Here is an 18,003-nt window from a genome sequence, read left to right as displayed (position 1 = left end):
ACATTACTACTGCCTTCGGGTTATGACGAGGAGTTTGTGAATGCGCTTGAAGATGAAATTCTGTGTTTAATATGTCAGTTGCCACAGAAGGAGCCTGTTCTGACGAGATGTGGCCACAGATTTTGTAAAGGTTGCCTCGAGGAACATTTTAGAAGGTGCGTTTTGTTAATATTTCCAGTATAAAATTTCATAAGTTGAGTGTCTTTTGTTAGCTATGTTGATGGTTTCTTATACTCGTGCGATTGGGCGGTTAAAGCCAATTTTGAGTGTCGGTTTGCGAGTACAGTCCTATTTATCGGGCGGTTTACGGGCAAGAGATTATGGCGGTATCGGTCTTTAGGTAAAAACGAAAGCTTTTTACGGTCTAGGAAGGACAGAATATGACGGTGTGCGGAATGTACGACCCCCTATAATAGACCGTCCTTGTTTTCACTAGCGTCGCCTGTGCACAAAAATGGGTCCAAACAAAATCTGAAAATCGCTAGCGAAAGCAAAAGGATCGATGTGTTTTGAGCTCTTTTGATTCTTATAGCTTGTGCTTGCGCTTTCGTTTCTCAATGTTTGCTCAGACCACAGCTAATATGAATTAATGCTCGCCCGCATACTTGTGCCGCTAGCGAGAACCGGGCTCAAGAAGCTTACCGTGATAACTGTGACAAGACGTTTTTTGCGCCGATTTTTATCAACAAACGATTTTTAGACTCTTCAGTGGTAGTATATTAAGCAGTAATGTCCGTGTATATATGTGGTCATCAACATTCGTGGTCTGCGAGTTAAGGCTCATTTAAATTCATGATTTCTGTTGATGCGCTCGATCAATGAACTGAATCAGTTCAGATCATGTAAGCCTACATTAATGTATCGCTTTTTGAAGCTGCGCAAGTATTCTCTTTCATTTAGCATAATCAGCTCTTCAAATCTATCATTTTTAAGCCTGCCCGAGACATTCATTAAAAACAGAAAGCAATGGCAGAAAGCGAAAGTGGTTTGAATTCTTGACAGTGTTATGCATGCATGGGTACACTGTATTTCCACAAAGCGCACATTAGTCAGTCAAATCAATTTTCTGGGCATTACACATGTAAGTTAGTAGTTTAGCTCGATTTGCTCCAGTATGTACTAACCGCTATATCTCCCTCAGACTGATCAATATTTTTTTGTTTGAAAATTAATCACAGAATTAATTCCTTTTACTTTCTCTCCATGGAAAACCTTCCAATAAGAATTCCATCTCAAGAATTAATCCATTCCTATATTTCAATATTTTTGTACATTACACCACCTCGTTAAACTCATTACTTTTCCTACTCCTCTAATTTAAGTAGAATTACAATTTACATTTATATAAAACAAGTAGTATTTTTACTGTAGTACAAGGCAAAGGACAGAATAAAGAAAGGCTATAACTCATTTTATTTTATTCTTATCAATGCTTTAACAGAGGGTGGCAAAGGGTTTATGCGTGACACGTGAAAAAGGCAAAAATTAGACTGTGACGCGTGAAAATAGGGCATAAGTTAGACCGTGATGCGTGAAAATAGCTAGAAAAGAGACGCGATCCCTGAATTCTGCTGTATTACTAACGTGACACGTGAGTAGTAATGTACTACACTCTGAGGCAAAAATTTTTGCCACAGAGATTTAGTACATACTACTTCCAACACTGGATTCAAAAATGGAAATTCAAAAATGGAAATCAAAAAATGGAAATCAAAAATGGATTCAAACTCTGTAAAACCAAACCTTGAAACCAAACCTTGAAACCAACCCTAACTCAACCCTAGGTTCAAAATAAAAAAAACTTCTTATACTCTTTTTTAAAAATCTTGCATCTTAGTGCGTTTAAAACAAACCTCGTTGTCATAATGAAAATCAAATGCTCTTATAGTTTAATTGAAAAATCTTGAAATCATATTAGTTATTAATATCCATAAGGATATGTTTCTATACATCTTTCCGATATGTATTTTATTGCGCGCTTGTCATATCCAAAGGTGTATACCTTTTCTTCATATTTGTTTACAATTTGTTTATTCTGTCTGGTTATTTTATTTTCATTTACTAATGTGAGTTCTTTGATCTCGTTTTTTACAATTTTAATCATATTTGTGTGATTTAGTATTTGGGAATTTTCGTGGTTAAGGCTGAAACCTTTAATAACGCATTTCTGCTTATTATTACCATATATGAAACTATAATTCTTTGGTCCTCCTGAAACGAATGTATTATTTATAGATTCGCCGTCTAATTCATCTGTCAAATCGCCTAGCATGTCGCCTGTTTCTATTACCTTACCATTCTTGGATTCAATATACACAATACTATCTGTATCAAAATATAATACCTGTGTATCTAAATAGTCTAGTTTTTCATACAACATTAGCCGTGCACTGCTTGTCGTGAAACAGGCTACATAGATATTTGTATTATAGGAATTATCAACAAACTGATCCTTATAAGTGTAACTCATTTGTACCATCTCATCAGTTATGAAATTCATGTTTAAATTACCTATAGTATCGTCGAGAACTACTTGATAAAATTCATTTATATCAGTAACGTATTTACATTGATTCATGTTATTTCGTTGTCCAAATTTACCCCAAAGTGAGTTTAAGCACATTTTTGCAATAGCTCGTAAACCTGAATTTTCATGTAATTCACCTAATTCAATGTCTAAATTTGTTTTGACTTTATTTCTGAATATCATTTCTTCTTTGTCATTTTTAAAATTATATTTTGTTGATTCAAGTTTGAGCTTCATGAATTTTTTAATGTATTCCTTGAATAATTCATCGCTTGACTTTTCAAAATGCCATACCTCATATATATTAATGATTTTATATCCTTTATCAATTGATTTATTGACTTCATCGGTTGTCCATGTTCCTATGAATGATCGTTCATTTTCACTATGTTGGCATCTTTCTTGTTGTTTTGATTTAGCACATGATATACACAGAGGGAACATTAGCTTTTCAGCCTTTTCACATTTGATTCTCTGAGGTAGAACAGCATGGTATAAACCTCTTGGTGCTAAAATCTTGCATTTTATGAATCCATACCATTTCATATCGTATTTTTCTGGTGATATTATTTTTTTAGGATGACCAATGGGATATTTTTTGTAGAACTGAACAGTTGGATACAAGGAGCAAAAATCAACGTATTTCCCACATTCATCTTCTTTGAATTTATACAATAGTTTAGTAGCATTTGTTCGACCACCAAAGAAAGCTTCTCTCGGGTTTAGTTGGCCAACCACTTCTCTATTCCAATCATTTTTATAATATTTTTGGAAACATTTATCATTTTTTAATTTACATTCCCACATTTCAATAAGATTGTAACCAGCAGTTGTTATTTTGTTATTTTTAGCTTGTGTTTTATTATACAAAGTGCCCATATCACATTGGTTCTTAGTGTTGATAACATCAGGTTTGTAACAATCTGGACAACCATGCCAGAAACACCCTTGAAATTCATAAACAGTGTTTGTGGATTCACAATATCCATCTACTTTTAATTCGTTATTGATAACTTTTTCACCACCATACAAAGCATGTTGAATTTTAATTTTATTTTTCTTACTTATGTAATCAAGCCATGCAATACTGAGTGCACTATGGTTTTCTGTTTGAACAACATTATCAACCACAGCTATGGTATTTTTTGGCATATAATTTCCTCTGTAAATGGCCATACAAACCCCAGCTATTGTAATGTATTTTAGGGGGTCTATATTCTCTTGAGTTATGAAATCTTGTCTGAATTTTAAAATGCAGCGTCTTAATATATCGACATCTGACCTACAGTATTCAATTATTTCTTTTTTGAAATCGAAAACATAATTTTCGATTTCAAGCATCACTCAGCATCACTCAGGTAACTATTTGATAGTTGTTTAAGATTGTTTATAGGTTCATGAGTATTTAAATAAGATAGCTTGGTCTTTTTTGTTACTATTTTACGTGGGGTGTTGGTTTTTGAATACACCTTCTTTGGGGTAAGTTTTAAATTAATTGGCTGGATATCTTTTTGCGATGGTATAAGCTTTAAATTACTTAATGCGTTATTATTGTCGTTTTTATCAATATGAGTAACACGCATACCTTTTGGAATGGGGCCATTAAAACATTCATATACAAAGTTTTGTACTAAAACAGTTGTGTACGTTTGATCTCCGAAAGCTTTTACATTTATTCGAAATCCAGCCTCGGTATGTTGGCCTTTTAAATAATTATGAGTCATTGTATTGATGATATTTCCTTCCTTATCAGATGCAAACAGATCGTATTTGGGATGGATATTATATATGATACCGTCAATCTCGGATGAAATTAACCGTATCGGTTTTGTATCGTTATCAATGTCTTTTATCGTTATTTTAGTGTTCATTTTACTATTAGATGAGAAAATGTTTTTGGGTTTAAGCGAGTTTTTAAAATTATTTGTTTCCATTTTTTCTATACTATATATAAAATTACCATTTCTTTAAGTCTTTTATAGTAAAATTATTTTTTGAGATTTTTGGTGCGTTTTAAAAGATAAACAAAAATATATTATTTTTGGTCACCTAGTAACAAAAAACAGCAATTTAATATATACTGTGCTATACAATATATAATTATATAATATTGCTTTATATGTTATTCATCAGGTATGATATTGAACCGATCATCTTCTTGAATGGCATTAATTTCAGCATTTCTAATGTGTTTTTTAGTTTTTAAGTGTGTGTGTTTAGCAGCAAGGCAAGTCGTATAATCGCAAACTTGACATATCCAAGGCTTATTCAGCATATATTTCGTTTTTGCTCTAGTAATAGCTTCTAATCGATCTTTTTCAATAGTATAAATTTTATTTCTTCCCATTATTATTATATACTATATATAATTCTTTATATGTATTTTTATAGTGCGTTTAAGTGATAGATATAAACAGATAATTATTTTCTTTATTAATATATATAGAATGAGTGATATAACATTAAATATCAAACACCTACTAGAAGATGATCAAAGCTCGAATGATATAGCCTTCATTAATAAAATGTATTGTATTCAGAGCATCCTTGAAGCTAATATTAGTATTATTAAAATGCTATCTTCAGACCTTAACAGCAGATCTGAAATATCAAATGTACGTTTAGAGTGTATACCTGAAGACCAGAAAAAGAGACGACGTGGAAGACCTCGTAAAAATCAACATTAAAATACATATTTATTCAGTTTACGGTTTTAGCCATAAGTTATAAATGATTAATGACTAAAAAGATGGTTCCACGATGTTTACATTTGAAGTCATTCTCGGAAATTATTAGGGGGTTTTTCGATGGCGTGATTTTTCGGCTTACGCGTCAGCAGGTTTTTTTAATCAACCAGTCTTTAAAAAGGGAGTTTTTTGATGAATTACGCGTCAGCAGGTATTTTTAATTTAGATGCAAACATAGACAAACTCGATGATAGTCTTCATAACTTAATTCTATTGCCTTGAACCATCTTTATATAAATATATTTATATATGAGATGTTTTGTGATACACAGATACATAGCGATTTAAAAATAATGGGTGAGGGTTCTTGTCCTTTCTGCGATCAAATATTGATTGAAGGTAATAAGGATGCTGACCCATGCTGTAGTAAGAAGGATATAGAAAATATAAATGGTATGAATGTCTGTCTAAATTGCGGTTTGGTTAATAGTTATTATTATGTCAGTGAGTACATTGATTTTTATGAAAATATGCATAAAATATGGCGAAAATCAGTATATCATCGAAAGTACCATATTGAAAATATGCTAAATAGTATATGCTATGAAAATAGGGTACAATTGACTTGTGATCAAAGGAATCGGATTTATAAAGTGTTTGATATTATCAAATCCGCTATTCCTGTTGTAAACAAAGGTAGAAAAAGACTTATATCAACCAAATTCATAATTAAACAGCTTTTTTTGATGATGAATTTACCTTGTGAATTTATCAAAATTAGCAAAAGCAAGAAAACGTTAGCATATTATCGATTGTATTGGAATGAGATTTTGTCATTAAATTTTGGCGAAATAAATCGGATTATCCAATAAATTTCTTATCATATTTTCGTAGGTACTTGTCGATTATCGGACCGGTATCAGCCACGTAATCGTCGATGTTCTTCATTGAAATTATGATGCTAGACGGATTGTAAACACCGCATCTCATCATGTTTTTAATTGAGTTGAGTAAATGCTGGTAGCTCTGATATGCATATGTACTATTTTGAATTTTTAACTCGAGATTTTTGTGAATCATCCAACCCTGAATCAATAATGAAATTGTTGATATTGTGATCAAAGCAATGCCACCAGTCGCTATAAAAGAAGCAAATCCGCTTGATGCAAATATGATAGACAATGAATTCCCTAATAATTTACATTTTTTGAAACGTTTAACAGCCTGCTTGTAAGCCCAACATTTTCGATGATATGTTTGATAATAAGCTTTCAATTCTATAATTTGGTCTTCAGTAAGTTCGCTTGATATATGGTTCCATGTAAATATGCATTTTCGATGTTTAGTCATATATATTAGTTATATATATGATTTTTTTTGTTTTATCATTTTGTCATTTTAGCATTGCGCTTGTTCTTTATTGTGTAATACAGCTTCCTTATGTTTTGAATTAATCTCTCAATAGAATCAATAATATCGCTGACCAATTTCACTGTTTTCATATAATTTAATTAGATAAAATCGTTGGAGTTAGATAATTTATTCGAAGAAAACATTTTTTGTCTTATCTAAAAATTGGATTTTATGATAAATTGGACCATTTATCGGGTATGTATTTGTACTAAAACCGATTCTTTGTACGTAGTAATCTGAAGAAATTTGAAGGCTAGATGCATTCAGCGTATACCCCGAGAAAATTTTATCGAGACTAATACCATTGTTACAAATACCGATCCGAAATTGATTCCCTATTTTAGTATACCATATGTTTAAAATTTTATCTATATAAGCATCTCTAATTTGCTCATAAGATACATCTAAATCATAATCGAGTGATAACTGATTAGACTCTACTTTCACCCATGGAAAATCAAAACTACTACCATTTTCGAAGTTTATTTTAATTCTTTTATTATCACCGGTCTTATAGTCATATTTAAATGTCATATATATAACCCAATCATTGGATTCAGTGATATTTTCATTTAAATTAATTTCGAAACCACTCATAAAGCCCTTTTTTGGATCAAAATCTGCTAACAATTTTGTGGAATTAAAGACAAGATTACCATTTAATCCAGATACTACAGCACCGTTGCTATCTGACATGATGAAATTTGATGAATCTAATAAATCGAAAAAGTAATCAAACACTTGATTATAATAACTTTTCGGTTGTAAGGTTAACACAACCATATTTAAATCAGCTGTTATTTTCTCTTTCATTTGTTTAAAATTCACAGCATCACCATCATATTCAGCATCTCCAAGATTAACTATTTTCAGATTTTTCATGTCCATGTTTCCAAACAATGAAACGTCAAAAAGATTATCATACACTGTTGAATAAACATCTGGATGCCTTCCCTGTATTCCATAAATGATAAAATAAACGCTTAATTTGTCAGAATATACACTGCCGGCTTTCTTCTTGATTACAATATCTTCAAATAAATAATTGTTTCCAATGTTTTGAGATTTTGTGAAATCACAAATTAATCTGGCATATTGTTCAGAGTCATAAATTCTTGGTTTTTGATTATGAATAGTTTCAATGGAAGATGTTGCATTAAGGTCAATGCTTGAAGTATCAATATCAGCGTCTTCCAAAATAATCTCAATACAAACGGTGTAAGAATTATTGGAAAGTGGGTATAAATTTATACCTATTCTTGAACTATAAAATCCTTTAGATTTATCAAGTAAAAGATTAGCTTTTACACACTTTTTATTAATACTATGAGGACTATTTTGGTAATCAACTGAATCACCTATCTCAATATCATTTTCTTCTGAAAGATTTGAATCAGAATTTTCCATGACATATTTGAATTCATTTTTTCTATTTGAAGCTTTATGCCCGTCATTAATGAATTTTTCCATGTAATTTTTATTTACAGCGTCTGTATCATTTGTCGGTTGGTTTAGATTGGTTATATTATAACTGCCCATATTTAGATCAGCTTGCATCATGTTACTACCGTGAATATTGAGCCTATTTTGTATGCTTTGAGCTAAGCTATTACCAACTGATTTAGTTAGAAAAGTACTGTTTACATATACCTTTGAAGCCTTACTCTGAATACTGTTGGATAAAATAGCTCCGGTATTTTTGGTTAAATATGTATCATCAGAGTATTGTTTATCGGCTTTAAGCGCGTCTCTCGAGTCAATATATTTTTTATTCATCACATTAGACATATTGCTATAGCCTTGGTCGAAATTCGGGACATTTATTATGCTGTTAAACGTTTGTTCATTTTTGGTACTAAGATCGGCTTTATTGTTGTCCATTAAATCAACGTATTTTTTTGAAACAAGGCTGTTTTCACTGTAAAGACCATCATAGTACGGTGCACTGTTGTTTATCGTTGCTTGGTTGGCATCGAAATCGTTACCTGCTGCATCTTTTATTAAACAATTCAATTTTAGATAATCTTTGTTGACTGCTGAAGACAAATCAAGAGCATACGAATCGTAATCGGCGTCTATTTTTACGTCGGCTTGGGTCTTTAATTTGAATATTTTTTTATTCTCCATATCATAATCACCAGAGGGTGTCAGTTTAAAACCAACTCCAGCTGGTCCTTGTTTTACATTACTACAAGTTATTGCATTCACAGTATGATTACCGTCGAATAATCCCATATGTAATTATGTTATATATTTTCAAAATAGTCCATAATGAATTTTTCATTGTGATTGATGTTTGTCATTGATAATGGTTTCAAGATGTCAAAATATCCTTTATTGAATACAAGAGCTTGATGTAAAAAATAAAGGCAATAATAACCGCACAAAACAGATAAGATGTCTTGATATTGAGAATTGTTGAAAAGAATATTGGTGATACCATCTCTTTTAGCTCTTATTTCAAACTCTTGGGGGTAATGCATTCCGAAACTGTCAAAATACCAAAGTGTTTTTTTATTTTCACCATGTACACAAACTGTCCAATGAGTACCAGCACCTTCCAAATCATCAAGATTGATGATACAAGGACTATGTTTCCTCGGCATATGTTCATCTCTGCTGAAAATTCCAATTATGTTTATGCCAAGAAAATTGCACCAATTAATTAAATCTATGTTACTCAAAGGTTTGTTAATGAATTTTGGTTTACTTACAATGTCAATCCTATTATTGGAATGTTTGGTTTGGTTACTTTTCTTTTCAAGGTTCTTTTTTTTTTTGATTCCCAAGCCTTTTTGATCTTCCCAATTTCCAATGAAAGGGGGGCTTTTGTACTGTGCATAATCATGCATATTAAAAGGTCTGTTACGCAATCCTTGTCCTTGGCTTTTTATTGAAGGTGGATACGGTCTATTTTGAAGACCCATACCGGATTGTATCATTGGTTTAACATGAGAAATTTGTGTTTTTGAAATTTTAATGTCAACACCCTTATTGAGGCTTTTGGATTTTTTAATCTTATTTATCTGCGTTTTAGTTAGGAAGATTCTGTCACTTCCAGATAAATCAGCAGATGATAATCTCAGTGTTATTGGAGATTTGTTCATGATGGCTTTTGTGAGCTTCAATTTCTGGTTTCCGCTAAGCGATACAGTGTATGGTTTGTATTCAGTCATATATATTAACGTTACATAAAAAACATTCGATTAATGAATCAAGCTTTAAGGAGGACCTTTCCATTGACAATATCAACACCAAGCTCTTCTTCATGGAGAATAAGACTATAAATACTGTAATTAGCATTTGGATTTCCCGATAAATTGTATCTGAACTCGATTTTTGTAGATCCAGATTTGATTTCTTCCTCCTGATTTCTTAGATCAAAATAGATGAGCCCATACAACTCTTGAAATGATTTCAGTGTGATTGTTGGAGAAGTGTAATAAGCATTGAAATCTTTTTGATATTCCATCAATGTCCTGTATGCTTGTACGATCTCTGTATCTGGTTTCAGTTCTTCGTTTGGATAAAAAATACCGTTGCTCAGTTCAAGCCTTGCATTTGAAAATGTTCGACCGTTAGCGATGTTGTATGTATTGAATAGAAACGGATTCTGAGTTTGATCATTCATTTTTGCATCGTTAAGTACCCATACAAAGCAATGTCTTGGTTTACGAATAGAAGAAGTAATCTTAAATGTGCCTTGGCGTGCTATTGTTGATTGAGAAATTTCAATCCTTTCTTTGAGATAAGACCATGTGTGAGGCTTCAGATATGTTTGAAGAAAAATCTGTTCACCCTCGGCATTGAATATCATTTTTGGTACCCATAGAACACGTCTACTTATAATAAACCTAGCAGGATCACCTCCAGCACGAAAAATAATATTGTTATCAGATTCTAGGTTGACATCAATGGTGACTTTACCATTTGGTGCTATTTCTGTTTCAAAACTGTTGAAAAAGCTATATCTGTTCAATGGTAGTACGATGTTATTTTCAGCGGCTGCTGTGAGCAATGCTTTTCTTTTTGCAAAACCCTCATTGTAATTTGTATTTACTCCATCAACGAAATTTCTTACTTCATAAGCATTACCAGCGTCGTTTTGACCGTGCTGTACTGCTCTCATTGTATATTTTTCTGATATAGCACCGACAGCAGTGTCTGGGTAATTAAACATACTTGGTCCGACTGTTTTAGTATAGCTTGATGATAATTCAGTCAGATTTTTCACATTTAAAGCATGATTGATACTTGGTGTATCCAGAGCATTCACTCCATTGAATTCAACCTTCAACTGATTGATGAGTGAATAACCAGAATTAACGGTTGCAACTCTATCAGCAGCATCATAACCTGTGTTATCCATCTTTGTTATTTTAAAATCGACAGAAAGGTATGAATTATACAAGTCAAAAGGGTGAGTCTCGCTACTGGAATCAATAACGAATTTGTAACCACTCTTTTTTTGAGACTGATTGTTTGCAGGTAATGTTATTGGATTTTGTAATTCAAATGAGACATATTCGTATCTTTTGCAATATTTCGAACTTCTGAAAGACATTATATAATAATGGTTTACATTATTTTACATGTTGGTTAATTTGTCGAATTCAAGACTGAGGATATCATTCCTCAATTGTTCTTCCGTCTTTCTCGTTATTTCTGTTTGGGATTTTTTGTTTTCAGGATGTGATTGTAATAAGCTGACGATCATGTCTCCTTTATTTTCTGATTCAGTGTATTTTTTCAGTTTTTCAACCTTTTCTGTTTCTTTCTTGCTTGCTTTATTCAGTCTATTTTTGACGATGTTGTCAGTTTTTTGTGTGACGGCTTTTATTGCTGATTTTTTTGCAGTGGAAATCAAACTGTTTATGATACCTCCTCCTTTTTTGTGATCATCAACTGGTACACCGGTTTCAATGTCGATGTAGTATGACATACCGGTATTAATATCTCTCACTTTTCTGATTCTGCTCATATACGAATACGATATATAATATCACACTTCTTTCAACAGCAAAGTCAAGTTAATTGGTATATTATTGAGATGAATAGGGTTGTTTAATCCATCCGTGATATAAATCCTTAATTCTTTAATGATGTTGGTATTAATTTTGTTGAAAAGAGGTCTAGGTATTGTTTCTTTTATTTCAAATGGATAAGATATCTGCAAATTGGCAACGCTGAAACGATAAAGCACATCACCTTGCGTCCCTGAAACAAGTGAGTCGCTCAGAAGATTACAATGAATGAAGATGTTATCAACATTCCTTGTTATGTTTGGAGCATTGGATCCGTATTTTGTTGATGTGACGATTTCTTTATTGAAACCAATCAGTTTTGAGAAATCACCTTCTCTGAGATCCAATTGATATTTTTCTTCCAATTCAATATACACCTTCAATAATGATGATGAAAATTCAAGTGAGATACCTTTTCCCTTATCGTTTAAATCACCATTTACTTCGAGTATTTGTGAAATATACTCATTGATGTCTGAATAAGAATAATTTCCATCACGAAAAACAATTTCAACCCAATTTGTTCCAGAATCCTTACTATATTTTATTTTGTTATTTCCATACTTTGAAGACACATTGAACCAAGAGTAAGTCATTTCAGCACTGTAAAGAGCCAAATAATATGTTTTATTCCTGTCAAGCACTATTTCAGGTACATGATTGATGGTAAAATCATGAGACATTGAATCTCTTATTCCATCATTGCTATCCAAAAACATCGGTATTTCCATTATATCATTAGATTACATTAATTGAGTCCTGACAAATTTATCGTATTGTGTTTTAGCTATCACACCTTGTTTGAGTAAATAATCAATGATCTCCCACATTTCATTTATGAGAGAAATACTTGTATTACCAGCCCTTTTGCTTCCTGTCAACAAAGTCAATCTTTTCATCAAATCTTTTGGCTCTGTGTATATGATTGCACCTCCAATCAGTTTTGATTTCCCTGATGATCTGTGTTTTGGGATGTTTGATAACATATTGAGATTATTGAATATTTTGATTGCTTTTGATGAATACCTTTTCCTCGGATTAAACCTCTTTGTGATGAGATCAACGAGTGATTTGTCAGCAATGTCTTCATAAACCTTTCTGCCATCTTTAACGGCTTCGATGACCATTTCATTAATTAATCTTGGAACATTTATTAGTAAACCACCATATTGTCCATTGTTTATCTTGTAAGCATTCCGCTTTGGCTGTTTGTAAGATCTAATACCTTCACCTTTTTTTTCTCTCAAATTGATTCCTTTTATAATAGTGCGATATTTACTCAATACCTCTTGATCTTTCCTTGCGTTATTTTTAATAATCATATTTGAAGATCGTCTTTTTCCAGTAAGATGAGATATCGCTGATCTAACTTCTTTTTCTTCTGGAATATCATTCAAATCAGGATCAAATCCATATTTTCTTATGATGATTTTTTCACCTTCCTTGAAGATATGTTCTTCAACGACCTCTTTTTTTGGAACTTCTTCATCTTCATCTTCATCTTCTTCTTCATCTTCTTCAGGTAATATGTCTAAAGGTTCAAATTTTGATGGTAAATCACTTAACCAACTTTTAACCCCACTTTGTGAACCAGATGACATTGTTTCATTTAACGCATCGACAGCTTCAATCAATTTTTCTTGTTTTTCATTCAAGTTTTCAATTAATTTATCTTGTTTTTTATCAATGGTTTCTTTCACCTCTTTCTGAGATGTAATAACAGGTTTGAATAGTTCTTTGTTTTCAAATTGTCTTGATTGTTTTTCATCCAGTGTGTCTTTTATTTGTTTTCTGATTTGTTTTTTCAAAAGATTATTTTCATAATGCTTCTTATGATTCTCTCTGAATTTTTCAATATCCATATATATAATAGATTAGATAAATTACAAAAACACACATATCATTTGACATAAATGCTGAAAGACAGATATTTTAATGTACATAATATATATTAATGAAGATACCGAACTATGATAAAATCACAAATGGATCCAAAAAACGAAGCTTGAATAACTTCTTGAATGAAGACTTTAGGATGATCGTTTGCGGTCAAAGCAATTGCGGTAAAACGAACCTTCTGATGTATATATTAAGAAAGCCGCTTGTGTTTTATGACAAGATAATATTTTATACTCCGAATAGACATCAAGACAAAATAAAAGATCTTGAATCATTGATGGATGACATTTCAAAAAAGGTTGATTATGATGTGTTAGAGCTTAAGACTGCTGATGAAATAATGGATACTGAAGAATATTCCAACAATAATAGAAAAATAGTGGTCTTTGATGATTTGATAAATTGTTGTGATAAAATTCAAGCAAAAATAGCAAATCATTTTACTGATGGAAGACATCATAATATATCTCCCATTTATTTGAGTCAAAGTTACTATAATGTGCCTCAGAAAATAAGACTGAACAGTTCACATATGTTATTATATCCACCAGCAACAAAAAACCATTCCAATCTGATAGGCAAAGAAAACAGAATAGATCCCAATTTATTTGACAAACTGATGCCTTACGAATTTTTGTTCATTGATAAAGAAAAGAAAAGCTGTAAAAAGAATTTTGATGAAATTGTATAATCAATATATATAATGGTTAAATCGTATTGCGTAAAGCAAAAAAAACAAACAGAATGCGTACCAGAAAGTGAAAAATATGTTCAAACCAAAAATGGGCGACTTATGATGAGATGCATTTGCTCTGAATGTAAAAGCGTTAAAACCCGTTTTGTAAGCAATAAAAAAAGACACAAGGTCGGGGAGTTGGTGAAACCATCAACAAAAAGATCGGCGATAAGATACAGGGGTTTCAACAAGCTCAAGACGTAGCATCTTTCATCATGGGCGCTACCGGAGGTGATAAAAAATTGTTTGATAGATACTGGAGTGGTGAAATTGCTAAAGGGGCTTTTAACAATAAAAATGGATTATTTTCAAAAAAGTTTTGGACATCCCCAAGTGAGCATCAAGATCCTTCATGCTCTGCTACTATTTGGGATAAGAAATCCAAAAAATGGCGAAACACATACTGCGATTAATATCTAACATATATATAATGGTTAAATCATATTGTGTAAAACAGAAAAAACAGACTGAGTGTATACCAGAGTCTGAACAATTTGTAATGGCTAAAAATGGACGTTTAATGCTTAAATGTAAATGTGTTGAATGTGGAATCACTAAAACTAAATTTGTCAAAAGTCAAAGTGGTGGAGCTCTTGCTCGTTATAAAGGACCATCTACAACTGATAAAATAGCATACATGGCTTCAAATTTTGTTACCCCAGCACCAAGTTTTGGTGCTATGGCTAGACTTTTAGCTGGGCAAGCTTTTAAAGGAGTGAAAGACAATGTTGATCATTACAAAAAAGGAAAGGGTATTGATATTCAAAAACACTTATCAAAACTTGGAGAATTACATATGAGAACACCTACAGGAAAAAAGTACAATTATTGTGGACCTGGTACTAAATTAGAAGAAAGATTAGCTTCTAACGATCCTAAATATAGAGATCCAATAAACAATCTTGATAGCATATGTCAACAGCATGATATTGATTACAGTAATTCAAAATCACTAGCTGATAAACATAAGGCAGATGATCTTATGCTTAAGAAAATATCAAAGATACCCTATATGAAAAGGCCATGGGGGCACTACAGCAGTTCAAGCTTTAATTAAAGGTAAAAAGTCAATCGGACTTGGTGTTAAGCCAAAAAAACGTAAAAAAACGACAGGTGAAGAAAAATGGCAAGAAAAATTTGCTGATGAATTACACAAGCCAATAAAACGTAACTTTACTCGACGTCGTGTTATAGTTAGCCATATTGATGAGATATGGTGTTCGGATTTGGTTGAAATGCAACAGTTCAGTAAATGGAACAAGGGATTCAGATATCTTCTCATGGTACTGGATGTTTTTAGTAAATATGGTTGGATAGTGCCCCTTAAGGACAAAAAAGGTGAAACTGTAACTCAAGCATTCAAAACAATATTCAAAGAAGGTAGAAAGCCTGAATATTTATGGACAGACAAGGGTAAAGAGTATTACAACAAAAATTTCAAAGACCTCTTAGAAAAGAATGGTATAACACTATACTCAACCGAAAATGAAGAGAAAAGTAGCGTATGCGAACGATGGAATAGGACAATTAAAACCCGAATGTGGAAACAATTTACTGCTCAAGGTAATACGACGTACCTCGATATGCTACCCAAGCTGTTAAAACAGTATAATAATACCAAACACTCAAGCATTAAAATGACACCCGTAGAAGCCTCGAGGAAAAAGAATGAAGGCTTAGTATATTTCAATTTATACGGTGATATGAAAACATCAAAACAGAAACCGAAATTCAAAATAGGTGATAAGGTTCGAATATCGAAGTATAAAAGAAATATTTTCGATAAAGGGTACACGCCAAACTGGACTGAAGAAATATTTACAATCGATAAGATACAATACACTAATCCTATTACTTTCAAATTGAAAGATCTCAATAATGAAGACATACAAGGAAGTTTTTATGAACCTGAATTATTAAAAGCAAAACAGGACGTATTCAGAATTGATAAAGTCATTCGGAGGGATTATAAGAAGAAACAAGCTTTAGTGAAGTGGAAAGGATATAATGATGATTTTAATAGTTGGATACCAATGAAAGATCTACAACATATATAAACACACTATAAAAATTCATATAAAAAAATACTATTTTCTATTATATATAATGGAAATACTCACAGAGCAAATAAAGAATGTAAATAAGATTATTTTTATTAAAAACTCCATATATAAGGGATGGTTTGATTATGATATAAAAAAGCATTCAAGACTTGTAATTAATGCGTGTAAGGATAATGAAATCGAATACATTATGATAAAGCGTAAAAAATTTCTCATTATACTTGATAATGAAATAAGCAATAATCAAAATTTTAAACCTAAACTTACTGAGGCAACAAAAGATATTAATAACTAATATGATTTCAAGATTTTTCAATTAAACTATAAGAGCATTTGATTTTCATTATGTCAACGAGGTTTGTTTTAAACGCACTAAGATGCAAGATTTTTAAAAAAGAGTATAAGAAGTTTTTTTTATTTTGAACCTAGGGTTGAGTTAGGGTTGGTTTCAAGGTTTGGTTTCAAGGTTTGGTTTTACAGAGTTTGAATCCATTTTTGATTTCCATTTTTTGATTTCCATTTTTGAATTTCCATTTTTGAATCCAGTGTTGGAAGTAGTATGTACTAAATCTCTGTGGCAAAAATTTTTGCCTCAGAGTGTAGTACATTACTACTCACGTGAATTTGGTAAAAACTTGTGCGTGAAATGGGATCATTATCCCCCCTTTTGTTACCCTTTAACAGGCAGGGAGTACAGAACCAGCCTTTAACTTGTCCTGCAGACAGGGAGGGTCTGGACCAACGCCAGGTAAATGTGTTTTTATTAAAACCTGGAACTATGATTTTACCAGCGACGTCCTTTATGTATTGGAATGTGGCCCGTTTATTAAGTTTTTGAGTTTAAAGAAAAAATTAGAGGAAAACAACTTAAAGTTAATGAACGTTAAATGTCTACGACCCAGGAATGAAAATAAACATGTCTGTTGTGAACTTTGTATCTTGCCGTTACTTGATATCTATTTGCAAAAAAGTTACTTCTATCAGTTCCATCAGTTACTGACAGGTCTGACAGAGGTAGATACATGCATATATATGTGTCTTTTTAGACATTTTAGTAGGTTGTATCGCTGTATATTTTTACGAGACTTGCAGTATTTTGGCAAGCCGGAAGGGCCAGTCAAAGTACAAATGAAGAGTAAACAAAAAGGAAACATCGCGTTAATCTATATCTTGATGGGGTAACGTTCCTTATATTGGTCGCTAAACTTTATAGAACGAGAATGCAATAGCTACCTTAACAGTAATCTACTTTTGGAAAATAAGATCTTTTTACCCGTCTGGTCTCATAGCTATATGTAAATCAAATCAAGATAATACTGCAAATCTGTCGCTCTCCGTTTTTCCACTTGCTACCACGCGTGTTAAATTCTTAATGTCCTATTGTCACTTCTTCTACGGTATCTTGAGTGCTCTTGTACGTTATAATTTTCCATGGTTTGTTTTCAGGATGTCTTTCCTGACAAAGCAACAGAAAGGAAGATTCTTTCTCTTGCCATTAAATGTCCAAGTACAGGTTGTAACTGGACAGGGGAACTGAGGAACAAAGAGGTGAAAACTGAAACATATATACATGATAGTCTCAACTGGGGTTTACCTTTAGCCGTAATGTGGACAAAAATTTAGCTGATAGGCGTAAAAACTGAAAACATTTAAC

At 32.2% G+C, this 18,003-nt stretch overlaps 1 protein-coding gene across 2 annotated transcripts in view; it reads left to right on the top strand.

Moving 5' to 3' along the window:
- Positions 1-18,003, top strand: part of LOC144635206 (TNF receptor-associated factor 4-like) — a 44,865-nt gene that overhangs the window by 2,749 nt on the left and 24,113 nt on the right. The window contains exons 2-3 of one of the 2 annotated variants that reach the window (XM_078494290.1): positions 17,034-17,097; positions 17,796-17,897. In XM_078494290.1, coding sequence (XP_078350416.1) covers positions 17,034-17,097; positions 17,796-17,897 — 166 coding nt within the window. The remainder of the gene's footprint in view (positions 1-17,033; positions 17,098-17,795; positions 17,898-18,003) is intronic. The other variant, XM_078494291.1, reaches the window with a different exon arrangement.

The sequence above is a fragment of the Oculina patagonica genome, chromosome 13 (genome assembly GCF_052425735.1).
Source record: "Oculina patagonica isolate OP01 chromosome 13, crgOcupat, whole genome shotgun sequence".
NCBI classification, from domain to species: domain Eukaryota; kingdom Metazoa; phylum Cnidaria; class Anthozoa; order Scleractinia; family Oculinidae; genus Oculina; species Oculina patagonica.
The sequence above is the reverse complement of the archived record's forward strand: the minus strand, read 5'-3'. Positions and strand labels throughout refer to the sequence as shown.